Here is a 27,697-nt window from a genome sequence, read left to right as displayed (position 1 = left end):
GTCAGAAGGCCATTGTTTGAAACTGCATGACTTCTGGAAAGGCCATTTGTGCTTGCAAAATGCAATCCATCTTTGTTTAAATCTAGAGATAAAGGATAGTCGATTACTCTTTCGTCAGTATGAAGAGCAGCCCTTTAAACTATGAGATTTGACTTTTGGACACGGACCTACCGACCACCTGACACCCCAGAACTATTAATAAAAACTGTATTTTCCCCTAATCGTGTACAGGCAGCATGCTTAAGACACGCGTGTAGCAGGTTGGGCCCCCAGAGGTCTTATTTTCTTTCACCAGCCATAGTTTTATTGCTTCTTGCATTGCCTCGTGGTGTTTTTCCACTCGTTCCAAAATTGTGTCGTCATTCCTTATGCTGCTTGCTGTTATTCTGTTGGCACTAAGCAATCAGCTGGTAAGGGTATTATATAGTACAAGGGGAACAGGCTTGAATGGCATGCAGTTTTTGTATTCTCAAAATAGCTTGATATGAGTTTTTTTTAAATCTACAAAACCATTAATTTTATGAGTTTTTTTATTAAAATATAAAGGCTAGTCTGCATTGTCCCTAGATCATTTACTCACATTGACAAGCAAAACTATTGCTACAGGGGTGAGTGGTGCTGTCGATTCGAGGCGCCCATATGGGGGCCCACAACCAACTGTATATTATATTAGAGAGGGGCGTGGTGGTGCAGTGGGCTTTGCTGGGTTCTGCTTTGTGGCAGGCCTGGGGTTCGAGTCTTGCTTGGGGTGTCTTGCGGCAGACCGGCGCCCCATCCAGGGTGTTTTCCCCTCCCCCTCCAGCCTTGTGCCCTGTGTTGCCAGGTTAGGCTCCGGTTCACCGCGACCCCGCTTGGGACGAGCAGTTTCGGACTGTGTGTGTATATATTACATTATACAGCACTGATTGGAGGGGGATCCGAGCAATGTTTGGATCTGAGGGGGGAGCAGAATTCTTAGCTACACCCCTGCTGACAAGTGAAACAAGAGATGAGAATAAAGTTGCTAAACTTGTGATATTGATTTATTTTGCATCCGCTTTTACACTCTTGTCCATTTGAGTAAAATCAGTAATGATGATGGCACTTGTTGTTTTGTTCTTCTCATTCAGGATGAACTGCACCAATCCACTCACCAACAAGTGAGGTGGGGGGGGGGGGGGGGGCTCCTCATCCATGACATCACAGACCTGTTCAAAATTAGAATGATGAGTGCAGACATACAGTGCAGATATGGAAATATAGCTGGGAAAATGTTATTGAGACTGGTCAGTATTGGCTCTTGAGTTTAGGGTCCTGGGAAAGATCCAATTTTGCATTTCCTATTGAATAAAATTACAAATTAGAATCATAAGCTGTTAGAAAAAGTGATGTAGTTTCTAGGGTTACTTTCAAATACCCATTAGTGTTCTATAATTCAGAGAAAAAAAAATCTGTGATGTCATCTATACATGACGCAACCTTAATTTCCAAACGTGAGTGAAAACAGGTGTCAAACCCATGGATCTCAAGTGTTTTTATCATGTTGTTCCCTAAACACTGGGTTAGTGCCACCTGTAACTTGTGTAGTAAAAATTCATTACTACCTTTGGCTGAACCTATTCGGACTCATTAGATACCAATCTCAATTTTTGATGAGCCTTTCAGGTTGGTGTATGAACAATATATAGTCAAAAATTCTTTTACAGAAAGTACAGTTTAGTGATTGTTTGCATTTGGTAAACTGAAGTTTATAGTCCTGTTTAAATCACAGGTACAGCCTATTTCCGTTTAAGTGCCAGTGGACGCCGTAGAGGGGACAGGGTACGGGCACCATGTATCAGGTACACGCTCTCGGCTCATTCATACTTGAGTCCTTTCTGTGGCTCTCCAAACGCCACCTTGTACTCAAAGTGTAATGATAGAAGAAAAGGTTTGCTTAATATAATTTATATGCAGTACCTAAGGATTTAAGGAGTCTGCTATCCCGCGTGCAAAACTGAAGTCTCCATTAGTAAAGATAATTCCCTTCCAAAGTGTGTTTGCGTGTTTATATTGAACCCAGAATGACACACCATGGTGTGAGGAGTGGGATTTGAACTCATCCCTCGGTATCTGTATCAAACCCAGAACATACCATAGTGTCAGCAGTATCACCCAAAGGTGTTCATGAGGACATAGCCCTGCACTTTTTTTGTAACCCGTTTTTGTCATCTATTATCAAAAATGGATTGTGAATTTTTGGTTTTTTAATCATTATTTCTATGGTTACACATTTCAATAATTTTCCCCAACCAACCTTGTTCCATTAATTTGTATGTTATTTTTGTACTTATACCCCTTACTGTTATTCAGGCTACCCTTGTGATACGATTTCTGTTCAGTGTTGGTCTCGACTTTGGTCCAATGAGAAGGTCTACATATTGTGTTTACATCTTGCCAAAACACATCTGTACTGTACAAATTAAAGTTTTTGTTTCACTAAGCTTGAAAAGTGCTCCTCTATCCAACTTGCCCAATATTTTTGGAATTCGAGCACCCAGTATCCTTATTAATTTTCGAGTTCAGCACGTTTTTTTAATAATTTCAATACAAATTTGATCAATTTTCTCCCAGTTTAGTCATAGCTAATTAGATCTAATTCATACGTCTCCCCTTTGTAGAATGGTGCTTGGGCAAAGGGGAAGGGTCAGACATAGGCATACATCTCTATAGGAGCACGGCGAGTCCCAGGACATACCAGGAGGAAGCCTGCCCCAGTGGCTGCTAGGCATCTCCTCCACACCCCAGGCTGGGGCATTCTGGCTATGGGGAGCCCAGGAAGGGTCATACGAGACAGAATGGTGAAGATGTTTTGGGAGGCAAGTGTAGGAGGGCTGACCAGGGGGCAGGAGAGACGCTTGTCTCTGGATCAAGAAGTCCAAAGCCCACAACGCAGAGCTGAGCTGACCCGAAATCTGCTGCACAGACTCATTCAAATGCTGCATCTTGGCTGCACCTGTGGGCTGGGAGCCTGGAGGGGTGCGGTGGCACAGAGACAGACACGGACACAGGGTCACCGCAAAGAGCGCAGTGTATACTATGTTATATACTACGTAGGCTCTACTTGATAGTTATTACACCTGTACGCTGGCTCCTCGCGTTGTGAACCGTGAACGTACACATTTTTGAAAGTACAGAATTGTTTCCAGCTGCTTTTTAGTTGCTCCTTGTCAAGACAGCAGTGAGGAGCAGACAAACAGGAGCGAGACCACCTTAATTCAACTCACTTCCATAGTGTCTACAGCTCGTGTCTGGTGTTCAAGACTGTCGGTGCTCAGCAACAAGATGAGGAACACTGCACTTGTTCACGGGGTGAATCAGTTCATCATCACCACCAAGTAGGAGTTTGTGGAGAGGGAAATATCACTTTAATTTAAAATGAGTTTTAATTTTACTGTAGATCCACTTTAGTAAGAAATATTAGTCAGGGGCAATGTTTGGCTATAACTATAAAAAAGACAAATACTTTGTACACCTTAATAGTTTTACAGATCCTAACCTGCAAATAAATCAAGAAATGTCTGTATTATTAAACTCATGAGGCCCAATTTTGCGAATACGTTGAGGAGCTGGTGTTGTTACAAATAAAGTCCAATGCGATGTTTTTGCGTTTTACACTTTGATACAGACTTCAGCGTAATTGCAGAAATGGCAGAAGTGTAAATTCAGGGTTTTCTGTTAGTAAAAACAGCTTTTACTCTGTTTTACCCAGAGTCACAGCCTGGCTGACAGATTACCTTAATTCTTCCAATGAAAGTACCGTATGTTTCTTGGTCGGCCTGTTTTCCCATCTGTGCCTTACCAGTGCTGCTGTAGGGCTCATTGCTACTCATGCTGGGTTTGTTCGCTGGGCGCCTTGAGCTCTCGCTGTGCTCCACATCACTGCCGCTACAAAACAGATATGAGTACACACACACACACACACACACACACACACTTCTTGATTATATTAATAAACTATCACAACACCATCATTTAGGATAAGGAAAAGCCACATGATCATTTGAAGTTGATGAGCTGAAAACTCAATATTGAAGCCAAAAGTCTGAGTCCAGCGGGGAGCTACAAGGACGACCTTTTGGATCCTTAATTCCGATTGCTGTTCATATGCAGAAATGTAATGTTTTGTTCAACTGATGCAATATGTCACTTTCCTCAGTTTAATGTCAGTGAATAAGAATCATTACTCACTGCAAGGTTCACCAAGGTGAAGTAGCAAGGCATGTAGGAAAACTAACTTTCCACAACTGCTAGTGTAGTGGTTAGAGCTGCTGCCTTTAGACCCAAAGGTCATAGGTTTGAATCCCACCTCCTGCTGTAGTACCCTCGAGTAAGGTACTCATCCTAAATTGTTCCAGTAAATTTACCCAGCTGTATTAATGGGTAAATCACTGTAAATAGCTTAATATTGCAAGTTGCTTTGGGGAAAAACATCAACTAAATGAATTGGCTGGAAGGGCTGATGATGGAGTTTTCATCAACAGGCATTTTCTTTACTTCATGTTGGTTTGCATGTTCTCTGGTTCTACATTTCGTCAGATTTTTTAACACCTCAAATGACATATGATGTAATTTGATTTTTAATGATATATTTTTTCAAGGCTGTTTCAAAGATGGTAAATCACCATAAACTGTCTGGACTGCTGCACAGTAAACTCGTCATTTTTCTCCAATGTAATGTTCAGTGTTACTGTTTTTATAGTGAGCTATTTATGGTTATTTACTGGTTTAAAAAGCAGGGTTATTTTAGGTTGCAAACCTTGCTCAAGGGTACTACAGCAGGAGCAGGATTCCAATGTGGATTCTCTGAATACAAGGTGATGGCTCTAACCACTACGCCGCCTGCTGGCGCTCAGGGCAGGCGTGTCTTGCACTGTTTTACCTGCTTCGCTGGCTCAGTTCCAGGTACTCCTGCAGAAGCTCCACTTTGCTCTCCAGCCGGAGCTTCTCCTCCCTCAGCCACCAGCTCTCTTCTCTGGCCCGGTCTCTCTCCTCCCGCACCCTGTCCACCTCCTCCCGCAGGCGCTCCACCTCCGCCTGAAGGCTGTCCCTCTCTTGCAGAAGGCAGGGTGGAATCTACACACACACACACATATGCACGGTTATGATGATGATCGTCATGGTGTTATAAGTTGTGGTTTAAAAAACAGACTCTTGTTTCAGTCTGCCATGGGAATCATTGACACTTAATGCAGATTTTTTTTTTTAATTTGAATTTATGAAGAGGATCAGTTGTATATAAAAATTCCAGGTGCTTCAAATCCCATATAAAAGAGCGATGAGCAGTGTCTTCATGAATAAAAAAAAACATCGACTTGAAGCTTGGCGACCGTTGGACTGTTCTCAGAATGTGCTTATCCCAGCTTTGGATTCATTTAATTCATTTAAAGAGTGGACTTTTTGTATTTAAACTTCAAGCAGGAAACCCTTTAAATACGTGGATGTATAAATCCTAGAAAGTCCTTTCAGGTGAGTCATCGTTCCATTCACTGGATCCTTCTTCCCAGGTGTAAAAAAAAAAAAATGCCTAAACTGATTGAGAAGCACATGTATTTAACTGTAGCTAGTTTAAATAATAGCTAATCATATCATACATTCTTCAGATATGATGTGCAAGAGACATTTTTCTCAAGTTCATGATATGAAAAATGACAGAAAAAAGCTCTGCACCTCATTTTCTTCCTGCATCTCCTTTTCTCCATCCTGCAGCTCTTGTCGTCTCTTTTTCAGATCTTTTATCTGTGGAACAAAGACAGTTTTACCCATTTATACAGCACCGATTCAGAGTAAGTACCCTCATCAAGAGTACTATAGTAGGATGTGGAAGTTGGCCCCGGGAGGGCAGCTCTAACCACCACGCCACCTACTGTCAGGAGTCTGGTTGACATTGTTACACTGATCTCTTGCACACACTCCTGTGCTCCTGACCTCAAGCATCTGCTCTGTGCGCATTTCCTGCAGGATGGATTCCAGCTGCGTGCGCAGATCTTCCACCTGGGCGCTGCAGGATGCCCGCAGCCTCGTCTTCTCCTTCTGCAGAAGCGAAAGCAGCTGCTCCTTCTGTTCAACACAAAGGGCGGTTGGAGTGAAGCGCCCAGGTGACACATACATGACGGAAGGTTTCAAAAGACCGTTGCCATTATTTCCAGCACCACCGCTCCTCCTTCACCTCGGCCTGGTGACTCTCCCTGATGGACCTCAGGTCACGGCGCTGCTCCTCTCTCAGGAGCTCCAGCAGCTCCTTCTGCTCCTGCTGCACCTCCTGCCTCGCCTCCTTCAGCAAGGCGCTCAGCTGTGTGAGGGCATACGCACGCAGACGGGGGGGGGGGGAGATGTGATGAGTGCGAGCGGCTCCTGCGGCTCAAGGTCCAACACACACATTGACGACCTCTCACACGAAACACGGGAAATCCCTGTGGCCACTTTCTGACCAGCTTTTGTAATGGATCTTTTCCAGATGATTCCAGATGATTCCTGGTTTTTTGGTGACTCAGTGATGCAGCTCAGTAACTCTTTGGTCACATTTATTGGCACCCAAGCGATTAAGAGTCTCTAAATGGTTGAATGAATACTTCTGTTTCTTTTGGCTTCGATATTGTTAGTTTCACTGAAACATTTAACTTAAATCAAATTATTGGGGGGGAAAAAAACCCAAAGCAAAGATTTTTATGTAGGAAAAGGGGCTTGGGCAAACCTATTTAAACCCTAGAGTCACTTCCTTCTCATTTACTGCATGTAATACTGTATATAATAGGTTACGTAAACAGACAACTGCATATGTAGGAGAAATAAGAAAAGGTACTAACTGGGTAAATAAAAGAGCAGATAATAAAATAAGAACAAGCTGCAAACCCATATGAATGTAGGCTGTGGGTTAGGGTGACAAAAGGGTCTCTATTTACCTCTGATCTGACAGCTTGCAGCTGCTCCCCCGTCTCCCTGGCCAGATGTTGCCTCTCAGCTTCCAGCATCTCCTCGGTTTCCTGCTTCAGGGCCCTGAAACTCCGAAACCGTGAATCAGTGAGAAGTATGCAACTGTGAATGACACACTTTGCCCTGTTGACACCTGTGTGTTTAAGAAGGTGTCTGTATCAGTGTGTCCCTGCTCACCGGATCCTGTCCGCCTTCTCCTTCTGCAGTCTCCACAGCTCCTCGTTCTCCAGCAGGTGCTCCTGTAGGACTCTGGCCCTCTTGACCGCGACCTCCGACTCGCTCTCCTGACCAAGCCTGAGCTCCTCCACCAGGGTGGGGCAAGGATTCCACGCCACGCTCCGTTGGGAAGTTTCTGACCTCCTCCCGAGACTCGCACTGCCCCTGTCCACCCCCAGTCTGGGGTTTGAGTGAGAGGCATCCTGAGACAAAACACCTGGAGTTATAGCAACTTAAACTGCTGTGTGATCATCTACCATGATATGAACTCTATGTAGTGTTATCAGCCCATAGACCTTATTCGCCACGGTGACTTACACTGCTAGATGCACTACTTACACTGGGTCACTCATCCATACATCAGTGGACCACACACACACTCTGTCACTCACACACTACGGGTGAACCTGAACAAGATGTCTTTGGACTGTGGGAGGAAACAAGAGCACCCAGAGGAAACCCATGTAGACAGGGGTAGAACACGCAAACTCCACACAGACTGCGCAAGGATCGAGCCCATGTCCTCTCGCACCACCCAGGCACTGTGAGATAGCAGTGCTACTCGCTGTGCCGCCGTGCCACCCGTATACTGTACAGAGCATAGGAAACAAGCTACACCCAGTCCAGGTTCATCGCTTGGTAGCGCTTCTTGAAACACTGCAACTGGCCCAGCCTGTTGCTGAAAATGCTCCTGTGTTTGACCAAGGTGGTGCGGAGAGAGGATGGGAATCACCCGTGAAGGAGTGGAGTTCAGTGATAATGAAATAATATTGGAAAAGTGTAAGAGAGGAACGAGGAGCTATGCGGAGAGGACGGCGGCCAAAGCTGGGGTACCTGGGATGGCGGCTCCGGGCTGTGGTCATACGAGAGGGCTGTGACAAGCGACTCGGGTTCCTTCTCTCTGGTATCACCGTTTTTGCAGGCCTCAATGACTTCCTCCAGAAATGCATCATCTGTTTGGGTCTGAAATACAATGTGCTGCGTGTCAGTATGGTTCAGTGAAAGCACAGTTCTCCTGTATCGCACAGTCTGTGTGGCCATGAGCCAGTTCCTACAGCAATGCATCACGAACAGCCTACGTGACTTCTGAGTTGAAGGACCCTACCTCTCCCTCCATGAATTTGTCCTCTTCATCCTCCTCGAACTCGGACAAAGAAGGAATCACGTACTCCTCCTGGCTCAGTTCCGCCGACCTAGAGCCCAGACCGGAGTCAAGAGCCTTGAGGATTGCCATAAAGGAGGAGTTGATTAGAGGCTGATATTTAAGTAACTCACACACACACACACACACACACATTTTCAGAACCGCTTGTCCCGTAGGGGGTCACGGGGAACCGGAGCCTACCCGGCAACACAGGGCGTAAGGCCTGAGGGGGAAGGGGACACACCCAGGACGGGACGCCAGTCCGTCGCAAGGTACCCCAAGCGGGACTCGAACCCCAGACCCACCGGACAGCAGGACTGCAGTCCAACCCACTGCGCCACCGCACCCCCTTCTATTTAAGTAACTCCTTCCGACATTAATAAAAAAAAATGTTAAAAATCAGCATGAAGAACATAGAGCGATAGCAATATGACATAGTGACTTGGTCACACAATGTCTGGGGATGTGTAACCACAGCCACAGTCTCAAACTGTGTACACATTACACTGAAAATGGGCCAAATATCAAAAAACTGGACAATAGAATTACTTATTCCATTATTTCTTATGGGGGAAAAATTCCAATTCATTCTAAGCCCTTCAAGTTCACCCCAAAAATCACAGTTAATCATGTCTAACTCATAAAAGATTTCAGAGTCAAGTTATCGTGATATCACATTTAAACAAATGATTATGGTGCAAAACAGAGGATGTAAACACAAACACTCGAGTACACAAGCAAGACCATCGAGTGACAGACTGCTACTGAGAGCGTGGGTACACAGTTCCCACAATGCATTGTGCCTCAGTCTGTCTCACAGAACCTCTGAATATCCTAGCCTGGACTGGGTGGGACAGACTGCAAAAATGGCATCCGGAACTACTAACAACCGCAAACTGTATTAATGGCAAAACTGGGATGGGGATGCCAAATGGACGGGGGATGAGTGCATATGAACACAACCTTCAATTGAGCGGTCACTTGTGTCACATGGCAGGGATATCTTTGGACTCCGCAATTCACCTTCTCACGCTCTTGCTCCAGCTTGCGCTCATGCACCACAAGGTAGCGATAATGCTTTTTGCAGGGGTGCTCCTCGGTGGAATCGAACGTGAAGAAGTTGAAAAAATACCTCTGGCCCATGCTGTCCTGGCTGGGACAGCAAAAAGGGGATGAATCGTCACTTGTTTAGCCGAGAACCCAACGGCAGAAGGTCCAGAAAACGGTTGGCCTGTAGTACAAAGGGGCAGGGGAGGTGGACTTGCTCACCAGAGCTTCCAACCAGCAGGCAGCGGCTGTGCGATTCCCTCCTCCGCCAGCCACATGAGTTCTGGCTCCCGATCAGGATCGATGCCAATGACCTGGGCATATTCTTGGATCTCTGATGAAGGAAGGTGAATGGAGCAAAACACTTTGTCAGGACTGGGCAATTATCAATTGACTTATTATTTAAATGTCAGGTGCACTCGACATTTTTAGCTTGTCTCAAGGTTTTAATTCAGCGTTTTGGATCCACATCTCTTGTCTTTTCATTCCCGTACCTTCGCGGGAAGGAACATAATCCTCATCAATTTCCTCCTCCAGAATAACATGTCCGTTCGGGAGAAACATTTCCGTCAGGGCTGATAACGAGAATTGATTTGAACGTTATTAAAGCAGAAGGGTGTGAAGGACGTACACATTAATAAGAAAGACAGAAGTCACATCTCACTGGTCCATCATCTTACTGTACATATCAAATGATGGAATCCAATGTAGAATCAATGGTAGTATCATCTCTAAAACTTTGTTAGATTGGCTTTCTCATCAAAGGATCTGTGTAAAAGGTGAAATAGTACCAATTTTCCAGCTATTCGATTGCCGTCTAGCTGACAAGCTCATTGGCTCAGCACTTGGTGCTTTTTTCTCCTGTATGAAATTTGGTAACAAATTAAAGCAAAGTGTGAATGAGGTTCCCTGGTGTCTCTCACACTTAGAAACCCCACGCGTCTCAGTACCTGACGACCGCCGTAATGGGACCAATGTTTGCATTTGCTGTCATGGTAATGGCTGTCCTGACTCTCAACAGCCATGAATGGAACGTGAAAATGCAAATGACTCGTTGGGTGGTCTACATCTGGAGCACTTTAGGCAGTTCAGCAGTTACGAAGACCTATATTGTATGGATGTCTTTCCCCACTCTTAGTGATCCCTTGTAAATAATAATCACTTGGTAAACGTGATTAAAAGTGTTGTAGAACATTTAAAGCACCCTTTCACTAGCTCCACCTACACTCTGAAAATTTCCAGGAAAAAAAGTTTAACCTCACCTTTGTTAAAACGTTTGGGGCCGTACTGAAAAGCCATTTCCCACAGAGAAAACACCAAGCCGATCCGCTTGATCAATTCTTTTTCAGAAGCGCTTATGTTTATGTACTGTGAGTGATGTCATAATGTTTAAGTTGGCCGTCATGGAAATGGCTGTTATGACGTCATCAGCACAGTTTTCAAAAGACAAGTTCTCAAAATGTTCAGTATTCATAGAGATGTATAGTATGAAGATGTCCTTTCCCAACCTTTAGCATCCTTTTAAGAATATTATCATTACAGCTGTGAAGCGTTTCCTCCAGGTGCGACAGCGATCTCACTGACTCAGTCCAAAGATGTGATTGTGCACGCGAATTGCCCCCCCCAGTGTGTGCACGCTATGCACAGCTCTATAAGCGAGAAAATGATTGTAGGCACTCTTACTGTAGTGAATCCAACAGTCATGGAAGGTGTCACTTACTTAAAATAACAACAACTTTACCACGATTAAATCTCTTCTCACCTTTGTTGAACACTTCGGGACTGGATTGAAAAAACATTTTCGACCTACAAAACACAACGTGTTGTTGTGTTTGGAAAACTCTTTCAGAAATGCTGACAGTACTCATATAGTGTTTGTGATTTCATAATGTTGCAGGTATCGTCATGGCAACATCATGCATTGTCAGCTTTCAGTCACAATTTTTTTCTCTTTACCAATCAAGTCACTTTAGCTGGGAACCAATGACAACCCATCCTAACTGTCAGGTGACTTTTTCCGTGGATTTTATTGGCCATTGTTGATCACAGGTTCTTTTCAAATAACTGATTTACAGTGCGGACCAGCAGCAGGTACAAACTTACCCTGTCCCAGAATAAGAGTCAAGCCTCCAACACTGTGTACAACAGTGGTTACATTATATAGAAATTAAATATCGTACTCAGTAATGAGCGAAAAAGTGCTCATTACCCTCCCCGTCGGGGAATCGAACCCCGGTCTCCCGCGTGACAGGCGGGGATACTCACCACTATACTAACGAGGAGATAGTAATTTCAAGAAGTGCAGTTATAAACAGGCTAAGCGACCATTGAACGCTGAATAAGTAAATATTATATGTAATCGCGAAAAGAACTCATTAACACATTGGTTTATTGATGCTGCTGCAATGAGCCCTTTTCTGTTTAGTAAACATCTGACCTGTTATTAGTTTAGGGATGAATAAAAACAGTAAATGCTATTCACCCTTTGTGACAGAAATACCGAAGCAAACCGAAGCTCCAGAAGCACAAATACTCATGTTTATCTTGCCCTTGTTACCCTTCTTGTGTTTGCTACCATCTTTATTCTTAATTGTTATATCATATACTATGTAACAATAAAGTTACAGTGGGTAATTATTTAGGATGTTGTAGTAAGTAAGGCAACAACAAAAACACGTGCACTACCCAGACATTTTAAAAAAGTACACACAAACACGTGCTATTTGTAACTTTACGTTCCAACTACAATGAAACGGCACATCTGTTCCACTACACGCGGGAATGAAGTTCTTTATGTGGCAGCACGTCTGGGAAATGACGAATTGCGGGGACGCTCTTTCTCATATGAACTACAACATTGCAAAAGGAACTACAACTACGGTGGCCTATTGAGCACATCAATGATCCATATTATATTAGATTACTATATTAGAACTGAAACGCCCTGAGAATGGGTGCCGTGCAGGCTAAAACCAATCAACGAACATCAAAAACCGCTTGTCCCGAGCGGGGTCGCGGCGAGCCGGAGCCTATCCCGGAGGCTGCACGGCTTAAGGGGAAGGGGAAACACGCTGGACGGGACTCCAGTCTATCGCAGAGCACCCCAAGCGGGTACTCTGTACTGAAGCAGTTATTCTTTTATTGCATAAAGGTATTGTGCATCTGGAGCAGTTGTCGAAAATACAGCTGTACATACTTAGTGCAGTCATTCTTGGTAAGTTTCTTTCTCGATAACCCGCCAGCGGGAAAGTGAGAAAATGGGATCTGACCCCACAACCTTCGGGTTATGACCTCACATTCTCCAGGACCTGGGTTTGTGCACTCTTGGTTTTCACAACGCAATTGACTAACTGCACCGAACAGCCAGGTTTAATAACCATCATCGCCCAGGAGAGGGCGGTAACCCATCACCTTTAGACGCTAAACACGATTCGACCCAGTTCCAGTTACCTTGACGTTCTCTGCGACCGATGTGGACGCGCATCTGTCACTGACTCCGGGATGCTGACGCCGCAGGTGATCTCACGGACGCGCCTTTCCGTTACCGCTGCGAAGAAAGTGCCGCATGGCGGCGCGCGGCCGGCGCGTGTCCTGTGGGAGGCTCTGCCTGCGCGATCGGAGCCCCGCGTAGTGCCAGCGGCGCCTGCATCCACGCTGACAGGATGCTCACCTGCCTCAGGTGTGTTTCTCCTCCTGGGAACTGCGGGTGAAGCCGGCGCGCGCAGCAGGTGACGCTGCCGGTGTTACACTGTGTAACGCTGCAGTGGAAGATCATCCAGCAGCATCCTCTTCCACATCTACATCTTCATCCTCAGCCGGCAAGAAGAAGCAGGGTATGATCCGCCAAGTGTGAAAGGCACTTACCACCTTTTCAGCGTCCGATCACCTCCTCCGTGCAGCGCCGCACCTGTCAGATGGTGGTACTCAGGCTGAGACACCTCCGCCGAAGGGACCATGTTCTCCTCTGTTTTACCATCATCGGAATCCTCATTTACCACTTCATGGGGTGAGTTACACAAATATATGTACATAAAAAAGACTTGCTGACGTGGGTGTGAGCTCTTCTGTATGTTCAATTTTGTGTTGTTCTTTAAAACAGCTTATACTCAGATTAGCTGAAATCCTCCAGTTATTAAAGGATAAAATCAGATTAATAGTCAAATTTACTTGAGAAAAAAAGTCTCCAAAAAACTTCCTCCAACTACAACTGTATGATTTATTAACCTTTGATGCGCTGTGGTTTTCCTTACCTTTTACTCCTTATGTTCAGTCATTAAACATAGATATTTTATTATCTTAGAAGTGTCTGTTGTACAAGGGCAGCAGGTGGTGTTGCGATTGGAGCCATCCCCTGAAGGACCTGGGTTTGAATTCCACCTGCTGCTGTAATACCCTTGATCAAGGTTTTTACCCTGAATTGGTACTGTAAAAAATACCCATGTGCATAGATGGACAAAGCACCAAGTAGACTAGTTTGCAAACTGCATTTTGAATTACTTTGACAAAAAGCATCAGATAAATGAATAAGAACCCTTTACATTAAATGTGTTTGGATGAAATGTACTTTAAACTATTGTGCCGTGGCAAGGTGCATGTTCTAAACTGAACGTTTACTGAGCAGAAGAATTTTTCTTTGTCCCGTATTTTTTTATAGATATTTACAAAATTGCCAGAATATGACAGTATTGTCTACACATCATCTGAACTTGGACGTGAAAGATAAGCCTTACTCCATCTTAATGAACCTTACTGTACTAGGTGTGCAGTCACACAGCTGGTGATCTTTCTGATATTAAAATGATTTTTGTGACTACCCTGAGCTGTGTCGAGACAGATTCCATATTTGCTTCTTCAGTTTGTACTTTGAAATACACTTTGACACTCTCTGGAGACTTTTCCTGTCCTGCTGTCCCTGTCCTCATAAAACCAACGTGTCTTCTGTTTTCCAGCAACCCGAGAGGAACCCAGACTGTGAACAGGAGACAGGGGCTGAGGGCCAACTCGTCTCAGTTTACCCTGGGTGGGGAGGGATTCCGCATCCTGGCAGGATCCATCCACTATTTCCGGGTGCCCAGGGCCTACTGGAAGGACCGCATGCTCAAACTGAGAGCCTGTGGATTCAACACACTTACCACGTAGGAGCAGAAGTCATTCATTGAACCTTCACTGGGTACTGCTCCTGGTTCTGGCCATAGGAACATCAGTCATTGGTTTCAACCATCGATCCATTCTTTTGTTCCTTAAATCATCAAGGGTTTGGTTCTGTCCAAAGGATCATCTCCTATTTGATTGAATCCATAGGACCATCAGCCACTGAATCCTACTCAGAGGATCATGAGTAATTGGGTCCTATCTAGAGGGTCATCAGCTGATTAGATCTTTCCAGTGCATCATCAGCTGTTTTTGTACATAAATCACCAAGCAGCAACATTTCTTGTTCAATTTGCTCCATAGGACCACTGGCCATTTGGTTTTGGCCTTAGGAACAACAGTCATCTGGTCCTGGAAACAGGATCATCAGTCATTTGGTTCTGGCCACAGGATGATTCTTCATCATCTATTTTTTTTTCACTTTACCTATACCCACAAAGTTTTCACAGTTTTACACATTTACAGAGTAGAACTGGGCTCAGTGGCTTGAGGTGTGTGCCATATCTGAATGTGAGCATGTCAGGAATTAAACCTTTGTTGGCCTGCAGTCCTTCAGGACCATTTTCCACATGTTTCTAGACTGCTGCTTCATGCAGTTCCACGTTTTTGATGGAGGTATTTTGGTTACACGTATCGTCATGGGTACAAGTGCGGTGACCTTCAAAGCAGTTGCATGGGCAAGTCACTTTTGCTTAGTCCAGTTTCTCAGCCTCTTTGCTGCCTGTGCAGATATACTTGTTTAGGACCGTGTTTAGAAATCACCTGACCTGTTCTTCAAGCTGAACACCTGCCTGAGCTCAGGCTTATGACAGCCTGTTGTCACACTCATACTAGATAGCATAAGACTAACCTCAGTCTTTTCATGTAAATAAGGGCCGAACTGCTGAAAGTTCAGGTGAAACCATAGGAGGGTGAATAAAGGGTTAGGGTTTGGTATTGAATTGAGTTGAGTTGAGTTGGGTTGGGTTGGGTTTAAGTGAAACTAAGAGGGTGAATGAGGAGTTAGGGTTCAGGTTAGGATGAAGATGAAACAGTAGGAGGAGTAATGTTTTGACCACACAGTGCTGCTCAGTTTTACACTGTTACAGGAAACGACTAATGTGTCTTTCAGCTACGTGCCCTGGAACCTTCATGAACCACAGAGAGGCATGTTTGTCTTCGAACGGGAGCTGGATTTAGAGTAAGAACCACCTCTGCGTCTCCCTTCCTTGTCTCTCCAGGGACGGAGAGCTCAAAGCAGCCTGGATTTGCGCTGTCCTTACTCAGGCCTCTTCTGGTGCCACAGCATTGGAACTCAGAGCTCTTCCTTTGCAAAAACATTCAATTTCCACCTCTAAATGGACAGAAAAACCAGTAATCAGTGCTGTCCCTTTGGACAGGGTATTCTGCATCCTCATATTGCAAATGATTGACTTACGAATCTTCAAAGACAGAAGTGTTTCCCAACTTATTCATTTCTTTTTAATACTTAAATTTGTTCATTTATTTGTTTTCCAAAAGTACTGTCTGTAGCATATTAGGCATGACCTGTGTCACCTTCAAATTCATAGATGGCAGTAAAGAGCACAAATAAAAGCAACAGGAGTGTGGGGGCTATTATACTTCAACTCACTTCCACAGTGTTTACAGCTGCTGTTGCTGGGTTTTGTTGATCCATAACGTGATGAGGAGCGTTGCACACATTTAGGGGATGAACTGATCAACAAATGGGATTAAGCAGCAGTTTGTGGAGACATTTCTATTTTCAGTCTTTCTCAGTTTTAATGCAACTCAAAGTTAATTCAAAACATTACAGTGAAAAGTCTTAAGTACTTTTTGTTTATTGTACCTGCATATGAGGTTTTGAAAGAACCTCAGCAACGAATAAAATGAGGGGTGTCTATAGAGGAGTAATCTGAGGGGAATTTACCATGTCGGATTAGAATGTATGTCAAGCAGAGGGACTGCAGTTTAAAAGCAGATGTGTTTCATAGTTAATGTTTTCTCCTCAAGTAGACAGGGTTCAATAATCCACTCAAGGGTGCTGTCACTGGGTCCCTCATGGGACTTGATGTGCTAACCTCCAGGTTACACATCCATTTCTTTATCCACTTTGCTGCCCATTAACCTTTAAACAACAACAGTACGTGTGTTAGTCGTCCCTCCTGTCTAATGATGGTGTTGTTCTTGACTCTGGGGAAAATAGTTTGGTTGCATGCTTGGAAATGAACCCTGGTTGTCTGTCAGGGGACTGAGTTGAGACAGACCGCTTATTGCCATAGCAACCAACTGAGAATACGGAGGTTAAACACATCGTGTGCTGGAGGCGCTCATGATTCCCATTTGGAATCAGTAGTTGTTGAGCCGTGAGATTTAAAACATAGTTCCTTCAGTTCAGCTGCCGAACATGGTTTGGACCGAGGCTGGAAAGGTACTGTGAAGTGTGGCTGAGGCTCCTGGGACGAGGTTTCATCACTGCTCTCCTGTTCTAGAGCTTACATCAGCATGGCTGCATCTCTGGACCTGTGGGTGATACTACAACCAGGACCATACATCTCTGCAGACTGGGACCTGGGCGGCTTGCCAAGGTCAGATCATTTGTAATAGACCATCATTGTCATTTACATGGAGCACTTGGGGGCAACAGGTGATATAGTGGTTAGAGCTAAGGTCTAGTATCCCAAGAAACCAGGTTCAAGTCCCACCTTGTGCTGTTGTCACCATGGCTAATATGTTTCCTCTGAAATAATGTGTTAAATATGGCCTAGTTGTACAAATGGGTTAAATCAGTGTAGGTTTACCACTGTAAGTTTCTTTGGAGGAAAATGTCAGATAAATGAATTATTGGAAAAAAAAAAAAAACACTGGAGACAAAGACCCAGAATGCACCTTCGCCAAACCAAAAACAGCACTAAGTCATACAGTAAATGTTACAATTATTCCATTTTTCAAGTGTTTTTTTTCTACTATGTGACACATAAGTGACAATGTAAAGAAAGCAAGGAGACAATAAATTTAGGAGTTTGGTAACATACCAATCTAAAATATGCCATTTGGGACCTGAGGAGAGGAAAAAAATTCCCCGGGATGCAAAAAATGGGTGAAAAATAGAAGATGGGAGAGAGGGGAGAAAAATAAACCTGTGGGGATCCACACCTTCTGGGCATTGTTCTATAATATAAAACACAAGCGTAATGCTCAGTGTCTGCTGTGCGAAACAATTCATTAATGTACTTGTAATATTATTATTGATGGTAATCCTGACAGCTATATCCGAATGAGAAAAGTTAACATTGTTCTCACCGGTAAGAAAATTCAGTCCTGACATCATGGAGCTCAAGTGTGACCATGGTCAACGGTTTGTCTTTTTCATTATGGCTTACGATAGAAATGCCCAGAATACTAAAGAGCTCACCATGCCGTGCTCCTTTGACACAGTCTGCCTCTTGAGATGTGGCTTTGTTTAATGCCTCTCCAGTTGGCTCCTGCGTGATGAAGACATGAAGCTAAGGAGCACCTACCCGGGCTTCATAGAAGCAGTGAACTCCTTTTTTGACCAACTCATTCCCAAAGTGCTTCCCCTCCAGGTGATTATCAAACACAGCCGTGTTTATGTTTCTATTATGTTATAATTTTATGTAGCTGATACTTTTCTCTAAATGAACTTAGTGTCAAGCTGGTTACATTGATGTATCCATTTGCACAGCAGAATAACTTTTACTGCATCAATTCAGAGTAAGTACCATGATCAAGGGCAATACAACAGGAGGTGGGATTCACACCTGGGTCCTTTCCATGCCTAAGGGAGCTTCCCAACCATGCTTTTCTTCGTTTAGTCATTCCAGCATCTCTCTTTGTTCAGTTTAAGAGAGGAGGCCCCATCATTGCAGTGCAGGTGGAGGATGAATATGGCTCCTACGGCCAGGATGGAAATTATATGGACTTCATCAAGGAGGTAAGAGGAAGTAATTGTTCTGGCAGATCCCAGTCTTTCCAGATTGTTCTGAGAATACCCTTTCTGTTCAAGAGTTCTGGGTTAAAGAGCTTTCTCTAGAGTCCAGCAGAGGGGTCCATCCTGAGGCCCCCTGCCTTTCAGAGTAAAGGTTTGTCCTTCTCTCCACAGGCTCTACTGTCCAGGGGAATCAACGAACTGCTGCTAACGTCAGACCGATACGAGTGGATCCAGCATGGAGGGGTAACAGGAGGTACCTTTGTCCTGGGGGAGGCATTGGAGCATTTTATCTGATCCCACTCAAGACCGCTGTACCTCACTGTTGTTTACAGATGGCCCTGTCCATTTGGCCAGTGTGAACAAGCTCCCAGTCTCACTCTGGTACTCCTACATGGAAAGGAGAAGGAGCTCACTGCTCACTGAATCTCGTCTCGTTCAGAGGAATAAGCAAATTTTCCAAAAGAATATGAAATATCTCCTTAAAATACTCTATATGTGGAGTTTTTTTGTTTTCCTGACATCCTTGACTAACTTGTCTGCTTTCTCCCCTTTCCCAAAGCCCTGCGAACCATCAAACTGCACAAACCGGCTCCAGAAATCATACAATATCTTGACAGTGCACCGGTGGGTCTTGGGTTTTAACAGTTTTCAGGCTCACAACATGATTCAGATGAAGTGAGAATCAACCAGCTGTAAACCATAAGAATGTGCTGATGCAGTTTTTCTGGTTAAATGCTCAGTTATTGCAGTCAGTAGTGTGATATTACAGTAAATGACCCAGAATGCTTCTGTTGTTCACTATGGTAACTGGATGTGTGCTTTGGCTCTTCAGCCTAATGACCCTCAGATGATGATGCACTTCTTGTCTGGCTGGTTTGATTTTTGGGGGAGTCTGCATCATGTCTTGGCAGCCGAGGGTAAGTAAGCCTGCTGAGGCCTTTTTGTTACTCATGGTATTTTTAGCAGAGTAAGGAGTCTAGATGAAAGAGTCTGGCCAGTGTGGGTGCTTTGAAGGACCAATGACACAACCTTCTCATGCAGATTACACCCTATGCACTCTGAGGAAGAGAGACTTCTTTAATTTTTTGACAACCATCTGGCGCTCCTTATAAGCCTATAGGGGTTGCTTATGTAGCAGCTGGTCAAGAATGACAGCTACACCCCGTTGTCCTGGAAACCCCAGTCACAATTAACGGAGAACAGTCTAACCTTTATGGATATAGTTTGAGAGCAGGAAGCTTCTTGGGGGAAGTGCTTGGGCTGCACTTTTGTCTTTCCGGAACGTGATAAAATTGAATCCGGGAGGAGAAGGGCGTGGCTAATGAAGTCCCTCCCCTTTCTGACAGACATGGTGGGTATGCTGAGGAAGATCCTGAGAAGGGGCATGTCCATCAACATTTACATGTTCCATGGCGGGACCAACTTCGGCTTCATGAATGGGGGGGTGGGGGCCCCTTCCTACAAGTCGCAGATCACAAGCTACGGTTGGTGCCCCCCCAACTCACAGTGGTATCAGTGCTGTGGACACTGGGTGGCGCCATCAGTTTGATTACCGAGAACAACTAACTGAAATCATTGTGCTGGGCCAGGAAACAAAATACTATGTTATACAGTACAGGTCTTTTTTCGAAATATTACTAGGATATGAAAAATAGCAACAAGTGGACAAATGGCAGGCAGGGATATTGTGTTGTGCATAAATATTGTTGCCATGCATGCATCATTTTTCTTATGCATTGCAAATATTGCAAATATTTTATATATCTTGGTATGTCTGTGATTTATTACATTTGATTTGTTCTGCAGAAGTAATAAGAAACCGGTTTCACTGAAAATATTCCAGATTTCTTGACTTATTTTGTTTTCTCTTTACCAATGAGCACATACAGAGTGTTTATTTACTTCGGTACACGAATCAATTTAGGGTACTGCTCAAGTGCGTCTTCCTTGTGTCCTTTAGTAATATAAGTGGTATACCATGTTTTGCTTTTCACATAAAGTAATGACGCAATGCATGTAATGCATTCAGCACAAAAGAAAATGCATACTCTTTCAGTGATTTATGGGTAATTTTAAGCTCTTGGTTGTCTGTCACTGTTTCACAGGATATTGAGCTCTACTGCTGCATGAATTCTAAAGGATAAATTCTTTTGCTAAAGTATGAGGGTTCATTTGTAAATGTTGACATTAGCAAAGGTGGGAGTTTCTGTCTCCTCTGGTCAAACCCTGGTCCTAGATAGAAAAACCTCTTGGTTTTCGAACTCTGTCCAAACTGTTCAGCGTGCACCTGGTTCGACCACAAAGAGGTTCCAGGTTTGACGATAGAGACCAGGCTTTGGTAGGTCTGAGGCCTTCCGTGCTCCCTCATCTGTCAGGATCACAAGAGCCCCTGAGGTTCAGGACCTTCTACGGTGGAAAGTCTTCCTCTTGTTCTGTGGGAGCAGGAAACTGTACAGGTGAGAACGTGCAGAAGTGAACCCTGAGAACACTCTTCAACCTTTTCCACTCATATGAAACTTCCTCTGTTTCAGATTACGATGCCCCTGTGTCTGAAGGTGGAGATTATACTCCAAAGTACCTCCTTTTGAGGGACCTGCTGAGCCAGTATCACAGTAAGTTCCATAGATAACTCTCTGACATCACCACTCTTTCTCCAACCCACTGTCAACTGAATTCCAAGGTTGGTGTCTTCACCTGGTCTTTCAGCTGTCCTTAACTATTTCTGTTGACCAGCAGCAGTTAGTGTCTCTTTCTAGTAAAATGCAAGAAATCATAGTGCTAATCTGAACTTTATCAGTTTGTTGGGTGAACAGGGAATTCATAACATGTGATTGGGTTTCTGGTGAATCTCCTCTAAATGGAAAGAACAAAACGTGAAATATCACATTCTTGTGCTGGATGCCTTCAGACGGCCTTTGTTTGTCCTCTTGAATCCTAATATTGGATGCCAGCTACTTATTGTCTATTGTTGGACTTTCCATTGTTAGGCTGCTGTTCTGCAGTTTGTGGTTCTGAGCTCTTTGGAACTGAAAGGACGCCATGTAGAGAGTAGCATCGGCAGCACATGGTCTCCAGGGTCAACAGCAGGGAGGGAAGGCCTGTGTGATGGACACTTCATACGCCTCCTTTTTACGCCTCTTCGTTTTGCCTCCTGCAGGAGAAGAGCTACCAGAGATGCCTGTCCTTCAGGGGAAGGCGGCCTACGAAGCAGCAGTCATGTACCAACACCTGTCCCTATGGGAGGGCTTGCGGTATGCTGAAGGGGTGAGGACATTGCGATATTCCATCGAGCTACGAACAGCACAGAGTGACATGTAGCTTTGTTACTGTATGATAGAGCTGTACAGTATGGAAGGTTAATAGTGATCTAAAAGATGAGGAGAGCTCAGTAAAGACCAGTTATTATCAAGCCTTCTATGATACTTTGGAGGAACCAAAAAAAGACAAAGGTGGATAAATGAGCTTCTAATATACAGGAATGTAGCGTTTAAGTGTGAATGAATGTGAGATTGTAATTTACATGGGGTACTTGGGGAGGCTTCCCCTCACCCCTAATGGTAACCCTAACCCTAACCCCTAACCTTAACCCCTAACCCTAACCCCTAACCTTAACCCCTAACCCTAAGACCTAACCCTAACACCTAATCCTAAACCCTAATCCTAACAGCCATACAGTAAAAATAAATATTTTCCTTTTTCTTTAGAGTTGACATTTTAAAAGTGTGTGGATTTTTTTTCTAGCCTTTCAAATCAGTAACCCCGATCCCCATGGAGAACCTTCCGCTGAGCAATGGTAATGGCCAGTCATATGGATACACCCTGTATGAGACAGTCATTGGCAATGGAGGTGTTCTCAACTCCCAGGACAACATCCGTGACCAAGCTCTGGTACGGCTCTCGGTTCCCAGTTTTGGCCTTGATGTGATGGAATGAGCTCCCTTTGTCCCTCTGAGCTGCTGAATCCCTCCCAGCATTCAAGAAGAGTCTCAGACTCATACATTTCAGAGCCATTTCTACCCTGATCTGAATGAGTTGCTAGTGGAGGTTGTATGAAGTCCACTGACCATATCTTGTCTTTGTTGTAGGTGTTTGTGGACAAGCGCTTCATCGGCAGGCTGACCTATAAAAACCGGGAGTTAGCCGTGCCTGATGGGAAGGTACAGCACTCATGTGTAGTGAGGCGTGGGATTTGTGGTGCTCTGTTAACCTGTTCGCTCGCCGTCTTACTGAAGAACGCACACCTTTCACATTAGCAGAATTCTGCATCTCGCTCTATTTTTCTGTGGCCTGGAGGGATGTCTGATACCAACTTCCTGGGGGGAAAATTACATGGAGAGATGTGAGTCATAAATTGCATTGCTGCAACAGGACTCTGTTTTTATTATGTGTTTATTAATTGCGATCGGTGCCGCAGGGTCAGCGGACACTGAGTGTGCTGGTGGAGAACTGCGGGCGCGTGGCCTCCGGGGAGTCTCTCAATGAGCAGCGCAAAGGTGCCTCCCAGGGCTTTGTCACGTGGTACCGGGGGAAGGGGAGAGGTGACCCACGGGTCTAGCTTTTTCAGATCAGGGCCGTTGAGAGTGGCAGCAGTCCCAAGAGAAACCGGGTCAAAATTGGTTTGATTTCATGCAAATTGTGAGCTGAAAATCTAGGAATCGCCTTGGACCACTGGTGTGTTGAGAGGCCCGAAACAAATAGGTTTACTATGCTCAGTAGTGTCATACACAAATACTGGGGGACACGTAAAACTTGCTTGAACATTGCAGGGACGTGTAACCCTCTGTCCTTCTTGTTACAGCTGTGCTTTAGAAAAAATCACATCTGGCCACAGCTGACAAAATTACACACAGCAAAATTTTAAGATCTTTTTATGTTTTACAAAACCAGCACATTAACTGCATTTGCTTAAAAAATGTTATAATAAACATTTTTATGGCCTGAAAGTTCCAAAGCTAAATAAACCCATTACTTTTGAATGAGATGAATCATTGAGACAGTAGACAGGCATGATCTGTGGCTGCAGGCTATATTCTACTTTTATGTTTCAAGCTTCCACATTGCCAGTGATTTCAGAGACAGTTAGATAAATTAATTCTTCTCATGAATATTCCTTGAGTTTTGAAAATTCATTTAACGTTTTTTGTAGGTCTCATAGGAGACATTCTGCTGAACAACACACCCCTGAGGAACTTTGAAATTTATAGTCTGGATATGAACCCAAAGTTTATGGACAGGTTTGTAATTTTTTTTTTTTTTTACAAGATGTCCAGTTTGCTGTTTCGTCTCACATTTTTGCATTGAAAGCAAATTAATTATATGTTTTGCTTTTTCTTGTGTGGCGGGTTACATTACATTACATTATATTAATCCATTTCGCTGATTCTTTTCTCCAAAGCAACTTACAGTGTTGCTTTGCACTTTAAACTACGCAACAGTGAAATCAGATTTTACTTGTTATGTCATGTGAAGGGCTGCTTTACGTGAAATTATTATAGTTGTCTTGACAGTTACGTAACATTGATTCAGAAGTAATCCATGGTCCTACAGGAAAAGAAGCAGGGGAATTTAACCGCACAATGTCTAGGTATACAATACCTATAATATGTTTAATAGGTTAGATAATGCCATGATTAAACAAAGAATTATTCCTTTTTCTTGGGATGACGTAACGGCAAGTCTTCCCATTTTCACAGCATGTTGTCCTTCGAGGTGCGTTGACACGTACGACACCTGTGTGACCTAACAGTGCTGCCATCAGATTGCGGACTATGGACACTGACTGAGAAAAAAGTCACACTTCCATGCATTCTAAGTGACACAGCTCTCAAACTTCAGCTTCTCTTATATTGCAATAATATATACATATGTATGTATGATATGTTAATATCAAGGATAGGAATATAGCCACTTTAATATACATTTGCTGAGCGCATTATAAAAATAAGGACCACAGTTGCAAAATGAATGTAAAAACCTACTACATTCTAAAATACTGTGTAATAAATGTCGAAAAAAAGAACATTTTAATGTATGGGTTAGGTCATTATCAGGAAACAGTTAATGAATCTGAATATTTGTTCGTTACACATTTTTAAGCATGGTAAACGTGCGAGCTGTGTAGGGGCCGGTATTACTGCTAGTTCACGCAGGTTTGGTGGTAGAGCTGACCATATGAGTGTGATCCCTAAAGTGAGCAATACTGAGCAAGGTTCAAAAATGGCACGGTCATTAAAGTGCACCGTCATTGACCGCCTGCGATGCGAACCGGGCGATGACTGTACAACATTTTTCTGCTGTTTATGTAGTTTTTGTGCCTTTAAATAGTCATTTCTTCACAGACCCAGCTGTCGTAGCAACTTTCTCATGTCTCTGTTTTCACAATGTATTAATTTCATAAGTTAGCAGCATACAATCTGGCTGTACTGGTAGTGTCCATGTGCTGGAGTGGAGGGTTTAAATCGAGACCAGAATGTGAGAGGATTTTTCCGGGTGGCCAGACTCCCCGCTGATGCTCATTAGACCCCATGTTTCAGTTTGAGGTGGGCGCCCTGGGAGTTGCCCCCCTACACTCCCTCCTTCCCGGCATTCTTCCTGGGCAGACTCTTCGTGGACGGATACCCGAGCGACACCTTCGTCAAACTGCCTGTGAGAGCCCACTGGACACACTTTGATTCTCCTCTTCTGTGATCACATAAATGGTCAATGTGGCTAGAGGGCAGGTTGTAGCCCCGCCCACCAGATACTTGGTGAATTAGTGGGTGTGGCTAGAATTAGTGCTCCAACAAACCGTCTCAGACACACACACATACTGAAGCTGCTCGTCCCAAGTGGGGTCGCGGCAAGCCGGAGCCCAACCCGGCAACACAGGGTGGAAGGCTGGAGGGGGAGGGGACGCACCCAGGACGGGATGCCAGTCCGTCACAAGGCACCCCAAATGGGACCTGAATCCCAGACCCGCCAGAAAGCAGGACCCGGCCAAACCCGCTGCACCACCGCACCCCCCGTCTCAGACACTTCATTATTATTACGCTTATTAGTACCATTATTATTATCACATCAACCCTGTTTTGCGACAAGTGGTTATCAATAATGAACAAATTAATTCTATGTTTTTTTCAATCACTCTACAGTACTTTATATATTACGGAAGGAGAGGCAGCTCGTTATTAAATTTATTACATAATAGGTATTCATTAGGTATTCTACAAAATATTAATATTGAGTATGAATTGTTGAGCACCACTAGTTTGCAGGCAAAGCTGAACTGAATTGTCTCATGTGAGCACACTTGATGGAAGCCCCCCCAAGTTGTAATGGGATGGTGACCTCACTGTCGCCCACAGGGCTGGGGTAAAGGAGTGGTCTTTGTGAACGGGCAGAATCTCGGACGCTACTGGTCCGTCGGACCTCAGCAGGCGCTGTACCTCCCAGGGCCGTGGCTCAACAGCGGGATGAATGAGGTGAGTCAAAGAGTCAAAACGTGAAGTAAACCATTGTGAAGTTAATCATGTAACTGTAAGTCTCACTGGACAAAGGTGTGAGCTCAATGAAGATCGATAGTAATAATAACACGGTGAGGCTCAGAACAGTCTCAGAGATGCTCGAGTGACTGACTGCGGCTGTGGCTGCATCTTGTTATTCCCTCATCATCTCTGTGACAATCAAAAATACGAAACTGAAACCTTTGTGAATTGTAAATTACTACTGCTCATCTTTAAAAAAAAAAAAAAAAAAAAAAAAACTAAATCACACTGTATGGAGCCCTGTTTTGCATCAATACCCAGCAAAACAGGACAGCAATTTTGAGACGGGACACCCTGCCACCATTGTATCAAATTTCGTCTTTAGGCATTTTCAGCCTTCTTTTACTCTTTCCAGAATATGGTGAATGTCCTGTTTTTTCTCACCCGGTGTCTCATGTTACCTGGTTTTCACATGATTTTCTTTGTTGGTCACAGGTCATCATTTTTGAAGAACAGGAGGCTGACCTGAAGATCCAGTTTGAAAGCTCTCCTGATCTGGGCATGACTGCTGACATTTGGTGAACTTTATTTGGCCTCTTTTGATTTTAGATCAGCCTCTTTCAAAATTACCAGTGCCTGAACTTTGTTTGACTGAGGAAAGAGGAACTCAGTCTATACTTGACCAATCCATTAAATCTCACTCAGATTTCTAATTCTAATAAAATTAATTCACTTGAACAACGAAAACAATAATTCAACTGAAAATAGTGACATGGTTTTATAATATTTTGAATAATACAATTCTGATATCCGTTACACAAATCATACTCCTGTGTGTAAAAAAAAGAACTGAGTTATATTTCATAACTCCAAGTTGTATTAAATAAATTGAAATATAGTAAAACGGAAAATATATACATTTTTTCTCCTGCTACAAAACATAAATGGATTTTAGTATTATGTCTTCGTTATCCTTTCAGACTAGGTTTTTAACTCATTACCTCAGCAGTGGGTCTATGAGAGTTTTATTACTATAATAATTGTTTTGCTCGGTTCCTTACCTGTCTTTGGTCTCACACACTAGTCTAGAAAAAAATGTACTAAGGCAACAGGTGGCGCAGGGCTTACAACCATTGCCTATTAGTAGAAGGACCCAGTTTCAAATCTTCTTCCTGCTGTAGTACCCTTGATCAAGGCACTTACCTTGAACTGATACAGTAAATATTACCCTGCTGTATAGGCTTAAGCCCTTAAAAAATCTTCGGCCTAAATGAAATAGACCAGTCCGTAATTGTAGACCTAAAGACATCAAGGATCCGGAAATGTTCTGCATGAAAGAATTTCCCAAAATCCTCCGTAATATGTTCTCCAACCTTATTAAAATGATAGGGAAAGGCTTTGTGCTGCCATCCATGTCTAGTACTAGAACTTGTGGATCCAATAATTTTGAAATTGTGTTTCTGAAGAAAACAATACTGCTCATGTATTAATATTTGTTTTCAAAAAAATTTAGAAGCAAGATTTTTCAGATTTTTTTTTTGGTACAGACGTAGCTATTTATCTGCACTGTGGTCATATTTTGTACTGTGGGTTTTTTCATCTATCAAGGGTGCCAATAATTCCCATTGTGACTGTAAGTAGCTTAGTGTCGAAATCTAATGTTTTAAGTTATCTTGGAGAAAGGTGATAAATGAATGTAAAATAAAACAAGAATTTTGAGTGAAAAGCAGGAAATGCTTTGATTTTGTGAGGCAATGAGAAGAGGTCGAGTTACAAGGGTAACTGTAACATACA

The 27,697-nt window shown here is 43.7% G+C and overlaps 2 protein-coding genes and 1 non-coding gene across 5 annotated transcripts; 1 reads left to right on the top strand and 2 right to left on the bottom strand.

The window, feature by feature from the left end:
* Positions 1-1,147: 1,147 nt before the first annotated feature.
* Positions 1,148-11,279, bottom strand: LOC108921472 (golgin subfamily A member 6-like protein 22). Of its 3 annotated transcripts, XM_029249034.1 has the most exons (15): positions 11,121-11,279; positions 9,853-9,933; positions 9,581-9,692; positions 9,335-9,464; positions 8,273-8,386; positions 8,002-8,130; positions 7,129-7,370; positions 6,921-7,014; positions 6,188-6,310; positions 5,947-6,078; positions 5,689-5,757; positions 4,901-5,094; positions 3,821-3,906; positions 2,717-2,989; positions 1,148-1,187 (listed from the first exon to the last, which is right to left on the bottom strand). In XM_029249034.1, the coding sequence occupies exons 1-15, from the start codon at positions 11,224-11,226 to the stop codon at positions 1,180-1,182; spliced, it is 1,893 nt and encodes a 630-aa protein (XP_029104867.1). In that variant the 5' UTR covers positions 11,227-11,279; the 3' UTR covers positions 1,148-1,179. The 3 variants fall into 3 exon arrangements, with proteins under 3 accessions (XP_029104867.1, XP_029104865.1, XP_029104866.1); XM_029249032.1 differs by having other exon boundaries at positions 1,156-2,989; XM_029249033.1 differs by lacking the exon at positions 11,121-11,279 and adding an exon at positions 10,621-10,715 and having other exon boundaries at positions 1,156-2,989.
* Positions 11,280-11,568: 289 nt separating this feature from the next.
* trnad-guc (transfer RNA aspartic acid (anticodon GUC)) lies at positions 11,569-11,640 on the bottom strand. Its single transcript has one exon. It is a non-coding gene; the product is annotated as a tRNA-Asp (tRNA).
* Positions 11,641-12,996: 1,356 nt separating this feature from the next.
* LOC108921579 (beta-galactosidase-1-like protein 2) lies at positions 12,997-26,529 on the top strand. Its single transcript, XM_018731090.2, has 19 exons — positions 12,997-13,364; positions 14,308-14,493; positions 15,621-15,689; positions 16,981-17,076; positions 17,967-18,075; positions 18,351-18,443; positions 18,612-18,693; positions 19,000-19,064; positions 19,273-19,357; positions 19,787-19,924; positions 20,972-21,052; positions 21,598-21,704; positions 22,182-22,328; positions 22,526-22,597; positions 22,855-22,933; positions 23,587-23,674; positions 24,974-25,085; positions 25,784-25,900; positions 26,399-26,529. Exons 1-19 carry the CDS (start codon positions 13,273-13,275, stop codon positions 26,483-26,485), a joined length of 1,905 nt encoding a protein of 634 aa, XP_018586606.2. The 5' UTR covers positions 12,997-13,272; the 3' UTR covers positions 26,486-26,529.
* Positions 26,530-27,697: the final 1,168 nt, after the last annotated feature.

Source organism: Scleropages formosus, chromosome 25, assembly GCF_900964775.1.
Source record: "Scleropages formosus chromosome 25, fSclFor1.1, whole genome shotgun sequence".
Lineage (NCBI taxonomy): Eukaryota > Metazoa > Chordata > Actinopteri > Osteoglossiformes > Osteoglossidae > Scleropages > Scleropages formosus.
Note: the sequence above shows the minus strand (reverse complement) of the source record. Positions and strands in the feature narration are given on the sequence as shown.

Coding starts and splice junctions, on each gene's coding strand:
- LOC108921579 (XM_018731090.2), top strand. CDS start 13,273: ATGGTGGTACTCAGGCTGAGACACCTCCGCCGAAGGGACCATGTTCTC. Junction 19,065..19,272: donor AATATCTTGACAGTGCACCG/GTGGGTCTTGGG, acceptor TTGGCTCTTCAG/CCTAATGACCCTCAGATGAT. Junction 25,086..25,783: donor ACACCTTCGTCAAACTGCCT/GTGAGAGCCCAC, acceptor TGTCGCCCACAG/GGCTGGGGTAAAGGAGTGGT.
- LOC108921472 (XM_029249032.1), bottom strand. CDS start 11,226: ATGAGTACTGTCAGCATTTCTGAAAGAGTTTTCCAAACACAACAACAC. Junction 5,758..5,946: donor GCACAGAGCAGATGCTTGAG/GTCAGGAGCACA, acceptor TTTGTTCCACAG/ATAAAAGATCTGAAAAAGAG. Junction 3,907..4,900: donor GAACTGAGCCAGCGAAGCAG/GTAAAACAGTGC, acceptor TCTGTTTTGTAG/CGGCAGTGATGTGGAGCACA.